Source organism: Citrus sinensis, chromosome 1, assembly GCF_022201045.2.
Source record: "Citrus sinensis cultivar Valencia sweet orange chromosome 1, DVS_A1.0, whole genome shotgun sequence".
Lineage (NCBI taxonomy): Eukaryota > Viridiplantae > Streptophyta > Magnoliopsida > Sapindales > Rutaceae > Citrus > Citrus sinensis.
In genome coordinates, this window is record NC_068556.1 from 779796 (window position 1) to 791067 (window position 11272).

General features: G+C 31.0%; 1 protein-coding gene across 1 annotated transcript; it reads left to right on the forward strand.

The window, feature by feature from the left end:
- Window positions 1–1723: 1723 nt before the first annotated feature.
- On the forward strand, window positions 1724–3669 carry LOC102612791 (aspartyl protease family protein At5g10770). Its single transcript, XM_006483444.4, has 3 exons — window positions 1724–1971; window positions 2078–2524; window positions 2725–3669. Exons 1-3 carry the CDS (start codon window positions 1806–1808, stop codon window positions 3552–3554), a joined length of 1443 nt encoding a protein of 480 aa, XP_006483507.2. The 5' UTR covers window positions 1724–1805; the 3' UTR covers window positions 3555–3669.
- Window positions 3670–11272: the final 7603 nt, after the last annotated feature.

Here is an 11272-nt window from a genome sequence, read left to right on the forward strand (position 1 = left end):
AAGAACAATAGGAATAGGTCAGTAAGCAATAATTGTATTGATAACTTTTAATGAGATACAATTCATTGTGATTTCCCACAATAATCGGAGTAACCGGCCTAGAAACTTTTCTGGAATCAAGGAAATTATCCCAAAATGAAACAAAGCCAGTTCCCAGAATTAAGCACCCCAACATTAAGCAAAGACAATTTGGGAAGATATCCTTAGACATAACTCTCATTCCCAACTTATTCCTTACATAGAAAAGAGACGTTACAATCCCTTCCCTTGAAACAGCCTTGTCCTCAAGGCTGAAACCATGGAAACTGTTGTTGCAGCTTGAATAAATCATCCCCAAGTGGCATCTCCATGAAAAGAATGGGACTAATCGACCAACACTTGAGTAACTGGTCTGTTGATTCGCTTCATCATCCTGCGATCTAGTACAGCTACCGGCTCTAGTTTTATCCTCCTTTCATCATCTATTGGTGGCAAATCAGATTGAGTAACAACTGCATCTCCCATCATTTTCTTCAAACAAGCAAAATGAAAGATAGGGTGAATTCTGTTATCAATAGGTAGCTCCAGCTTATATACGACCTTGCTAATTTGCTGTAGAACTTTATAAGGCCCACAAAACTTGGAGATAACTTCCGGTTCCTTTTTACTAATACAGATGTTTGCCTAAAAGGTTGTAGCCGCTGATAAACCATGTCACCCACCTTAAACTCTCGTTCAGACTTGTGCCTCTCGGCTTATTGGGCTTCAGTTCGTAAAATTTGTGAAAATTTTCGATTGACCCACAGGAGAGGACGGATTATAGTAATTTGTTCCAACTCGAGACCTTCTTTTGTCTTCGGATTGGGATAAATTTTCCTTCAATTGCTTTATCACAGCATCCTTATCCAGCAACTGTTCTTCCGCAGCACCCCTTTTTGATTCTTCTGGAGTTATGCATTAAAGATGGGAGGTGGCTTGCCATTGACAATATCAAATGGAGTTGAGTGAGTGTGAAAGTGATATGACTTGTTATACCATCATTCGGCTTGAGGTAGCCAGTTAAACCACTCATTTGGCTGGTCAGGTCACCTGTTATACATCTAAGATACTATCCTAAACTTTTGTTGACTATTTCAGTTTGCCCTTCTGACTAAGGGTGATAGACCGAACTCATTTGCAACTTCAATCTGTGTAAAGTAAACAATCACTGCCAAAAGTTACATGTAAAAATAGGATCTCGATCAGTGACTGTAGTACTCGGCCCGCCGTGAAGCTTGAATACATTGTCTATAAATGAGCTTTGGGTTTCCTCCAGAAAATAGAAATTAATTGAGAAGAAGAAGAAAAAGGAGTGATATCAACTGGCATTTGGAGCAGAGAGAAGTAAATGATGGCTTGCATTATCTAAATTCAACAAAACGATAAAAGATTGTTCTCCAACTTAATGAGTAAAATGTGAAATCTTGATTTTGTGTTTTATTATCCATTAATTTTATCAAAACATCTCACTGAACAGTTAACTTATTTTCAAGAAATGGAAAAGAAAATGGCACATAATACCGAACAGGAACTAATATGGTAAATAGGATAAATCAAATTTAACGTTATTTTGGACCGAAAATATAAAAAGCGCACAGAAAAATTAAAATTATGTACGTACGTAGTATTTATTAATCCATAAATTAAAAGAATTCGTATCTCAAACAATTTCCCTCTCCAGTTGCTATATATAAGGGGAGCCAAGATAGCAAATATATAGTTCGTGTTCTTGAAAGCTTAGTGAACATATTTGGCCACAAAAAAAATAACAGCCCACTGAGTGCGTAATGAGGATTCTCTTCAAGGCTTTTCTTCTTTTTATATGGCTTCTGCGTTCATCCAACAATGGAGCCTATGCCAACGACAACGATCTCTCCCACAGTTACATTGTTTCAGTCAGTTCTCTAATACCACCAACTGTTTGCAACCGCACACGCACAGCTTTGCCCCAAGGTTCTTATATTATACTATATATTTATATATGCGCATGGTTGTGATTTTAGCCTGTTAACTTTTTTTTTTTTAATAATCATTCATATGTATATAATTCATGTTTAAGGTCCCGGCAAAGTATCTCTCGAAGTATTAGGGAGATACGGGCCATGTTCTAAGCTGAATCAAGGGAAAAGCAGAAACACTCCCTCTCTCGAAGAAATTCTGCGTAGAGACCAACAACGACTCCATTTAAAAAATTCCAGGCGTTTGCAAAAAGCCATTCCTGACAATTTCAAGAAAACTAAGGCGTTCACATTCCCTGCCAAGACCGGAATTGTAGCAGCCGACGAGTATTATATTGTAGTCGCCATTGGGAAACCGAAACAGTATGTTTCTCTCCTATTGGACACTGGTAGTGGCATCACTTGGACTCAGTGCAAGCCCTGCATTCATTGCAGTCAACAAAGGGACCCATTTTTTGATCCATCCAAGTCCAAAACCTTTTCCAAAATCCCTTGCAACTCCACGACGTGCAAAATTCTCCTTGAATGGTTTCCTCCAAATGGTCAAGGTATACTAATTCATTACTTTTTCGTCACCAAAATTAAGTTATTGGATAAGAATCGATAGACTATACGGTGTTATAAACTTATGCCTGATATTATGATTGATAGAAGATTATTTTTAAAAAAAGCACAAATAAGATCGGTTTTAAATCCAAAATTCACATATATAATGAAAATAATCGGAGCGTTTTTTTTTTTAATGCAGACAAATGCAGTTCTAAGGAATGCCCGTACGACATCGCATATGTTGACGGCTCAGGCGAAACCGGCTTTTGGGCAACTGATAGGATGACTATACAAGAAGTGAACGGCAATGGGTACTTTGCACGGTACCCTTTTCTTCTGGGTTGCACCGACAACAACACTGGCGACCAAAACGGAGCATCCGGAATTATGGGTCTCGACCGAGGTCCGGTATCCATAATTTCAAAAACCAATATAAGCTACTTCTTTTATTGTCTACATTCGCCATACGGCTCCACAGGCTACATAACTTTTGGCAAACCTGATACTGTGAACAAGAAGTTCGTGAAATATACTCCAATTGTCACTACCCCCGAACAGTCTGAATTTTACCATATTACCCTTACTGGAATAAGTGTCGGTGGGGAAAGACTTCCTTTGAAAGCTTCATATTTTACTAAGTTGAGTACAGAAATCGACTCGGGCACCATCATCACGAGGTTTCCTGCACCTGTGTACTCAGCTCTGAGATCAGCATTTCGTAAAAGGATGAAGAAATATAAGATGGGAAAAGGAATTGAAGATCTTTTTGATACTTGTTATGATTTGAGTGCTTATAAAACAGTTGTTGTACCAAAGATTACAATCCACTTCTTAGGTGGTGTCGACCTTGAACTGGACGTGAGGGGGACTCTGGTTGTCGAATCTGTGAGGCAAGTGTGTTTAGGCTTCGCTTTACTTCCTTCGGATCCCAATTCTATTCTTCTTGGGAATGTTCAGCAGCGAGGGTACGAAGTGCACTACGATGTTGCTGGAAGGAGGCTTGGTTTTGGTCCTGGAAATTGCAATTAGTTAACTAAGTTGTGCTTAATTTGAAGTATTGTATGGTCCGTGTCCTACTCGATCTAAATATTAAATAACGCTGTTTGGACTTGCAGTATTAATAAATTGTGCTTTGAAATATGAACGCTATGAGTTCGATCGTATGTACCAGCAATGGAATGACCAGCAGCTATTTTGATTCGAAGAATCATATGGCAATTTTTTTTTTTTTTTTTTTGGGTCTGACTGTAAAATTTTTTATTTCAAAGTTTAAGATTGAACATCAATTTTAACACCAAAAAATTTGAATGATGGATGAATGTGTTGGTGCAAAGGAGATACAGGGAGTAAGAGAGAGATCAAGATTGTGATTCACTAGTGAGTGTAAACAAGTGTAAAATTAACATAGATAATTTTGTTTTTTGTTTTTAATTCTAAGTAAAATGGAACTTTTAAAAGGAATTGAAATGGATGTTTGATCTTGTAGGAAGATGATTTAGTGAAATAATATGGTGAGCACCTGGATATATAACAAAACTTTGTGACTTTTTATGAATAATATTTAAGTTGTGAATTAGCCAAACAACATTATGTGATGTTATCACTCACCATAAGGTGAGTTCTATCAACATGTGAATAACATAGTTTAATGAAAAATTTATGGAGTTGGAAAGCTTATAGCAACTTTATTTATAAGATACAGTTAAAATTTTCAAAATGAACTTAGTTCTTCATTAATGAAATTAACTTCAAAAAATGGAATGGGACGTCAAGGGCATTTACTCCACATAGAGAAGCTGAGTAAGGAGCACTACAGCACAGCAGCAGAATTGTTTTGGCCATTGTCTTTGCTTCCTGAATTAGAACTACAACTCATATCTAAACCAAGTATTTAGTGCGATTGGCTTGGCAGAAAACCAAGTGTTTGATGAAATGAATCAGTGCTCGATCAAATGTCTCAATGAAACCTCAGCTAAACTTATTGAAAAAGTGACTCAGCAAGAATTAAGGATATGATCTGGGGCAATGACATCAGGTGACTAGCTAATAAAACGAGCATCAGCAGTTCCCCATAAAGGACAGAAAATTATAGACGTTAGATCAAATTAGTTTTAGCCACAGGATAGTTCACAGGTGGATTCTTGCAATACTTGACGAAGAAGAAACAATACTTGGTTATAAACTTATGAAATGAATGAGATCAGTAGGCCGCATTTTTACAATTCATACTTGCGTAATTCTGAGATCAGCTCTGCGAACACGATACATCTCTTAGGCATCTTCTAAAGTTACGCCCAACAAAGATATACGCCCTCCTTTTCTTTCAGTCTTAGGATGCCCGCTAACTACTCAATCATGAAGCAAGAGATATTTTTTCTTGTTTTTAGCGTATGCTTTACTTTTGAAAGTGGAAGACACTTAGTAGGTCCAAATTATTTCAGCCACAGTGTGAAAGACACTCTTGATTGAAACTTTAGGACATGACATTTCAACACCCTCGAGGTTAAGCAACAATGTGCAACACATGGTTCGTAGAATGAAAACGCCTGAACACTGTTTTGACAATTGGATTGGCCTTCAATTTTCGTGTAGAGGGGAGCTATTAACAGCCCTCTAAGACTTTTATCACACCCCTTTTGAATTTTTGTTTTTCAAAATATTATTATTTTAATTTATAAAATACAAACTCACGTATTACTGTTCACCCTAAAAACTTTTTTTAAGCTTTTTATTTATAAAATACATATAAATCATAAAATATTAAATTATTTAACTTTTATTAGGTAATTTCCATCACCATAACTATTATAATTTTCTTAAAAATTTCAATTAAAACGGGGTGGGTATAAAGCATTTTGGCAAACAAAGCAAATTCAGTTAAAAGAAGAAAAAAAGGACACAAACAAAGCAAAAGCCACCTTAAAAGGATCAAAGTTTCTTTATGTCAAATTCAAGGTTATTTTGCAGTCAATTTCAGTACATCGCCGCAACATATGAAAAGCTGAAAGAGTACTACTAACACATCTTAATGGACCGACAATTTTCTTTTCGTTTTGGCCAACACACACGCTGAAGCATTACTCTTCCATTCATTTTATTTTAAAAACAAAATTTATTTTCAGGAAGATTCTATTGGTCTCTTTTTAGTTAAGATTATTAACTGGTCAGGCAACATCGTACACAACCTTCAGCGTCCTCTTGCTGCACATTCCCAAATATAGCAATGTCGCTATCATCACTGTTGCCGGCGAATGCTAGACATATCTGCTTCAGACTGCTACCAATCAAAATCGCAGACCCTTCAATGCTCACCTCAACTCCTCGGTTAAAGAAGAAGCTAATCTCAGGCACTGTAACAGAAGTCTAATTACTAAAGTCGTATTACGTGTCAAGAATCGACGAAGCTGGCGCCGTTGGATATTTTGACATAAATTTCTTAAATGTTGATCGTATGACTGAGTATGCAGCCGGTGGCAGGCGTGTGATGACTGTTCCGGAATCAATAATAGCACCTACTGATGAAAACACTGAGATGGGGATTGGTAATTTTTTGCCACCAACACTAAGGCCAATAATGTCAAGGTTATTTTGAACTCAATTTCGTACTTTCATTACACCGATGCAAAATATAAACAAGTAAAATTAACATAGATGATTTTTTTAATTCCAACTAAAATGAATTTTTTTAAAAGAAATTAAAATGGATGTTTGATTGTACAAGTGCCAATAATAATTATAATATGGTGAGCACCATATACATGATAGAATTTCATGACTCCTCATGAATAATGTTGAAGTTGTGAATCAACTTAATAACGTTATGTAATATTATCGCTCACCATAAGATGAGTATTGTCACCAACTAAATCATTATTGTAATACTACGTAAATAAAATAATATAATGAAAAGTTCATGGAGTTGGAAAGCTCACAACAATTTTTTTTTAAAATAAGAAAACAGTTAAAATTATCAATATGAACTCAATTTTTAATTAATGAAATTAACTTTGAAAAATAGAATGGCAATCAGGGCATTTACTCCACATAAAGAAGTTGAATATAGGGCATGTTTGGTTAAGGTATTAAAACTTCTCTCTCTATTAAATTTATACAGGCCCGATAAAAAGCTACAGTAGCACTGCATTAATGGGCCTAAGCTAATGGCAATTGCAGCTTGCTTTCTTTTTTTTTTTTTTTTGCCCTTTTGCTTTATAATAATAATAATAATAACAACAATAATAATAAATTAATTTTTAAAAAAATATTATATAATGTTTTTATTTTACATTATAATTATTCATATAAATTAATAATTATGTAATTTATTATTCAATATAATTATATTATATTTTTATTTTTACATTATAATTTATTAATAGATTTATAATTTATTATAACTAATAATAAATATTTAATATGAATAAATTTGAATAATATTAATTTAAAATAATAATAATATAAAATATTAATACAATTTAAATATTAATATAATATAATATTTAAATTAATCACAAAAAAATTAATACAGTATAATGTAGTACCAAACATTATGCAGTATTATTATAATACAGTACTAATATAATATAGTGTGTCAAATACACTCATAGAGCACTATAGCACAGTTGTAGAAGTGGTTTGGTTATTGTCTTTGCTCCCTGAATTAAAGCTTCAACTCATATCTAAACCAAGGATACAATAGGATGACAACCCAAGTGTCACTGCCTTTGTGTTTGATGAAACGAATCAGGTGCTCGATCAAATGTCTCACTGGAACTTCAACAACACTGATTGAAATAGTGACTCAGCAAGAATTAAGGATATGATCTTGGGAGATGACGGTAGGTGGCTATCTGATAAAACAGGCATCAGCAGTCCCTTGTAAAGATAGAGAATTATAGACATTAGATCAAATTAGTTTTATAAATAGGATCAAGTTCACAGCTGAAATTTTACAGTACTTGACGAAGAAGAAACAATACTTGGGAAATTATGAAATCAGTAGGCTAATTTTACAATTTATACGTGCGTAATTCTTAAACCAGCTTTGCCCACACGATAGATCTTTAGGGCGTATTATAAAGCTATAATCATGAACATTGTGTAGCCCTAAAGTCTTTGTGCCCAATAAAGAGATACAACAATGCTCTTTCGTTTTAGTTTTATGCCCACTAACTAATCAATCATGGAGCAAGATATTTTTTTTGTTATTTTGGTGTATACTTTACTTTTGAAAGTGGAAGACTCTTTCTCGGTCCAAATCACTTCAGCCATAATGTGAAAATTGAAACTTTAGAGCATGGCATAAATTGCCACTTTCTCGAGGAGAATGAAAAGGCCCGATAACTATACAATTTTCATAGAGTGAAGCTTTAAACAACTCTTAAGATCTTCATAACATACATTTTGAATTTTATTTCTTAAATTCCCTCATTTTAGTTTATAAAAAAAAAATGCAGTAATATTAGGAGCTAGTAATAATATATTTATAAATTCTTGTATAAATTGGAGCATTAGATTATTGGTTGAGTAGAAATATAAAATAAAAAAATTAATCATGTCGATCATGTATAAAAATATTTTGTATATAAGAGTTTGTAGGTGTGTCATCATCAATCCATGAAATTTCACCCTAAAAATATTTTTCTTAACTTTTTAAGTATAAAATATATACAAATCATAAAATCTTAAATTATTTCTTAGTATAGTGTTTCTATCTCCATAACATTAAGATCTTATAATTTTGTTTTAAAAAATATTTAAAATTTAAAATATAATATAAATTATGAAATAGAATGTGTGTAAAATATTTAGTAAAAGAATAGTGTTTAATTGAATTCTCGTTCGTGATAAGAAATGAATTAATTTTTCTTTTATTAAAAAGGTAACTTCAATTAAAAAGGGGATTCCATAAGAAATTTTGAGGATGTCGAAATTGAGATATATGCATTCATATAAATTCAAAACTTATGCAAATTCAGTTTTGTCCATTATTCCTTAGCTGTTACTAAATAACGACAGAAAATAATATGGTATTTCCAAAATATAAAGGATCAAAGTGTCGATATGTCAAATTCAAGGTTATTTTGGACTCAATATCATATTTTTGTTTGCACCGACGCAAAATACAAAAAGCGCACAGGAAAAATAAAATCAATTACGAACGTAGCAGTCCATTATTACTCCATTTATGAAAAGAACTAGGAAATAGAACCGCATTTCGTGCGGTTTTAAAAAAAAATTTAGTATTATTATTATTTTATTATTTTGCACTCGATGAAACTGATAAAAAATATGAATTATTTTTTTTTAAAGATGACCCAGCCTTATAAAACTAATGTTATTTATGAAAGTTTATTATTTTTTTGTTAACATTAAAAAAATATATTAATGTGTATAGTTAAGTGTACATAACCTTTTCATCAATAACAATCATGTTCACACTAATCAACTCTCTATTTTTTTTTGTATTAACAGACTCTCACATCTTACAAAGCTTAACCCTTATTATCCAACTATCTTTATCATTGTTTAACTCATGAAGAAAAGAGTACTTCATGAAGCACACAATATTAAAAATTTAAATAAGTCAAAAAATAAAAACATAATAACATTTCTAAAGAGGATGTTGGTTAAATAATAAAAAAAAAACCCAAACATAACAAATCTTAAATGCTTAATATTTATAGAGTTTGAAGAAGCCAAAAAACACTAAATAAAAAGTTGCATAATTAAATATGGGATTATGACATTAAAATTAGGTCCTAATGGCATTGGTGAGGGAAGATGAAGGAACATTCCTTCCTATATTAATTAGTTGATGTATTTTAAACTACTAAAATTTAGTTGTTGGCTTAATAAAATAATTGAATGTTTCAAAACTTATAATTAATTTATTATTAATGGTTACATATTGTTGAATTTAAATAGAAAGAGGAAGAGACATGTAATCTTTTGTAATCTATTAATTATTTTCTATTTTTAATATTTTGTAATGTAATTATTTTTTAATCTCAACCAATATATTAGATAATAGAGAATATTAAAAAATGAGAAATAATAATGCCACAAATCTTAATTACTTAATATTTATAAAGTTTGAAGAAACTAAAAGGCATTAAACAAAAGGTTGCATAATTAAATATGAGATTATAGCATTAAAATTAGGCGCTAATGGCATTGTTGAGGGAAGATGAAAGAACCTTCCTTCCTATATTAATTAATTGATATATTTAAGCCACTAAAGTTTAATTATTGGCATAATAAAATAAATAAATGTTTCAAGATTTATAATTAATTATTATTAATGGTTACATATTATTGAATTTAAACAGAAAGAGGAAGAGACATGTAATCTTTTATAATCTAATAATTATTTTTTATTTTTAATATTTTGTAATGTAATTATTTTTTAATATCAACCAATTTATTAAATAATAGAGAATACAAGAAGATGAAAAATAATGATGCCACATCACCTCCTCTAGTCTCAACTTTATATATATATATACATAGATATAGATATATATTTTTAATATTTTGTAATGCAATTATTTTTTAATCTCAACCAATATATTAGATAATAGAGAATAAAAAAAGATGAGAAATAATGATGCCACAAATCTTAAATATTTAATGTTTATGGAGTTTGAAGAAGCCAAAAGGCACTAAACAAAAGATTGAATAATTAAATATGAGATCATGACATTAAAATTAGGCGCTAATGGCATTGTTGAGGGAAGATGAAAGAACCTTCCTTCCTATATTAATTAATTGATATATTTAAGCCACTAAAGTTTAATTATTGGCATAATAAAATAAATAAATGTTTCAAGATTTATAATTAATTATTATTAATGGTTACATATTATTGAATTTAAATAGAAAGAGGAAGAGACATGTAATCTTTTATAATATAATAATAATTTTTTATTTTTAATATTTTGTAATGTAATTATTTTTTTAATATCAACCAATTTATTAAATAATTATATATTAACTGATATCTTTATTATTAATATGTTTTTTTATCTTTATTTTTTTGAGTGTCATATTATGATATATGTACAAAGAGCATCCAACAATATTTTAGATATTTTAGATAATAGAGAATATAAAAAGATGAGGTTGAGGGAAGATGAAAGAACCTCTTTTCCTATGTTAATTAGGTGATGTATTTTAAGGCTCTAAAGTTTAATTGATAGCATAATAAATTTTGAAGAAGCCAAAAGACACTCAACAAAAGGTTACATAATTAAATATGGGATTATGGCATTAAAATTAGGCCTTAGTGGCATTGTTGAGGGAAAATGAAAGAACCTCTCTTCCTATGTTAATTAATTCATGTATTTTAAGCCACTAAAGTTTAATTGGTAGCATAATAAAATAAATAAATGTTTCAAAAGACTTATAATTAGTTATTATTAATGATTACATATTGTTGAATTTAAATAGAAAGAGGAAAAAAAGTACAAAGAATATCTGCCAATATTTTAGATAATAAAAAATATAAAAGATGAGGAATGATATATATTAATCAAGTTGCTAATTATTAAATGAGTTAAATATAATCAAATTAATTATGAGAAGATGAAAAGTCAAATCTAAAAAAAATTCTCTATTTATTAGATAATAGAGAATATACAAAAAAGTGAAGTGGTGATGCCATATCACCTCCTCAAGTCCCAACTTTATATATAGATATATAGATTCGTATCTTAAACAATTTCCATTTCAAATTGCTATATATA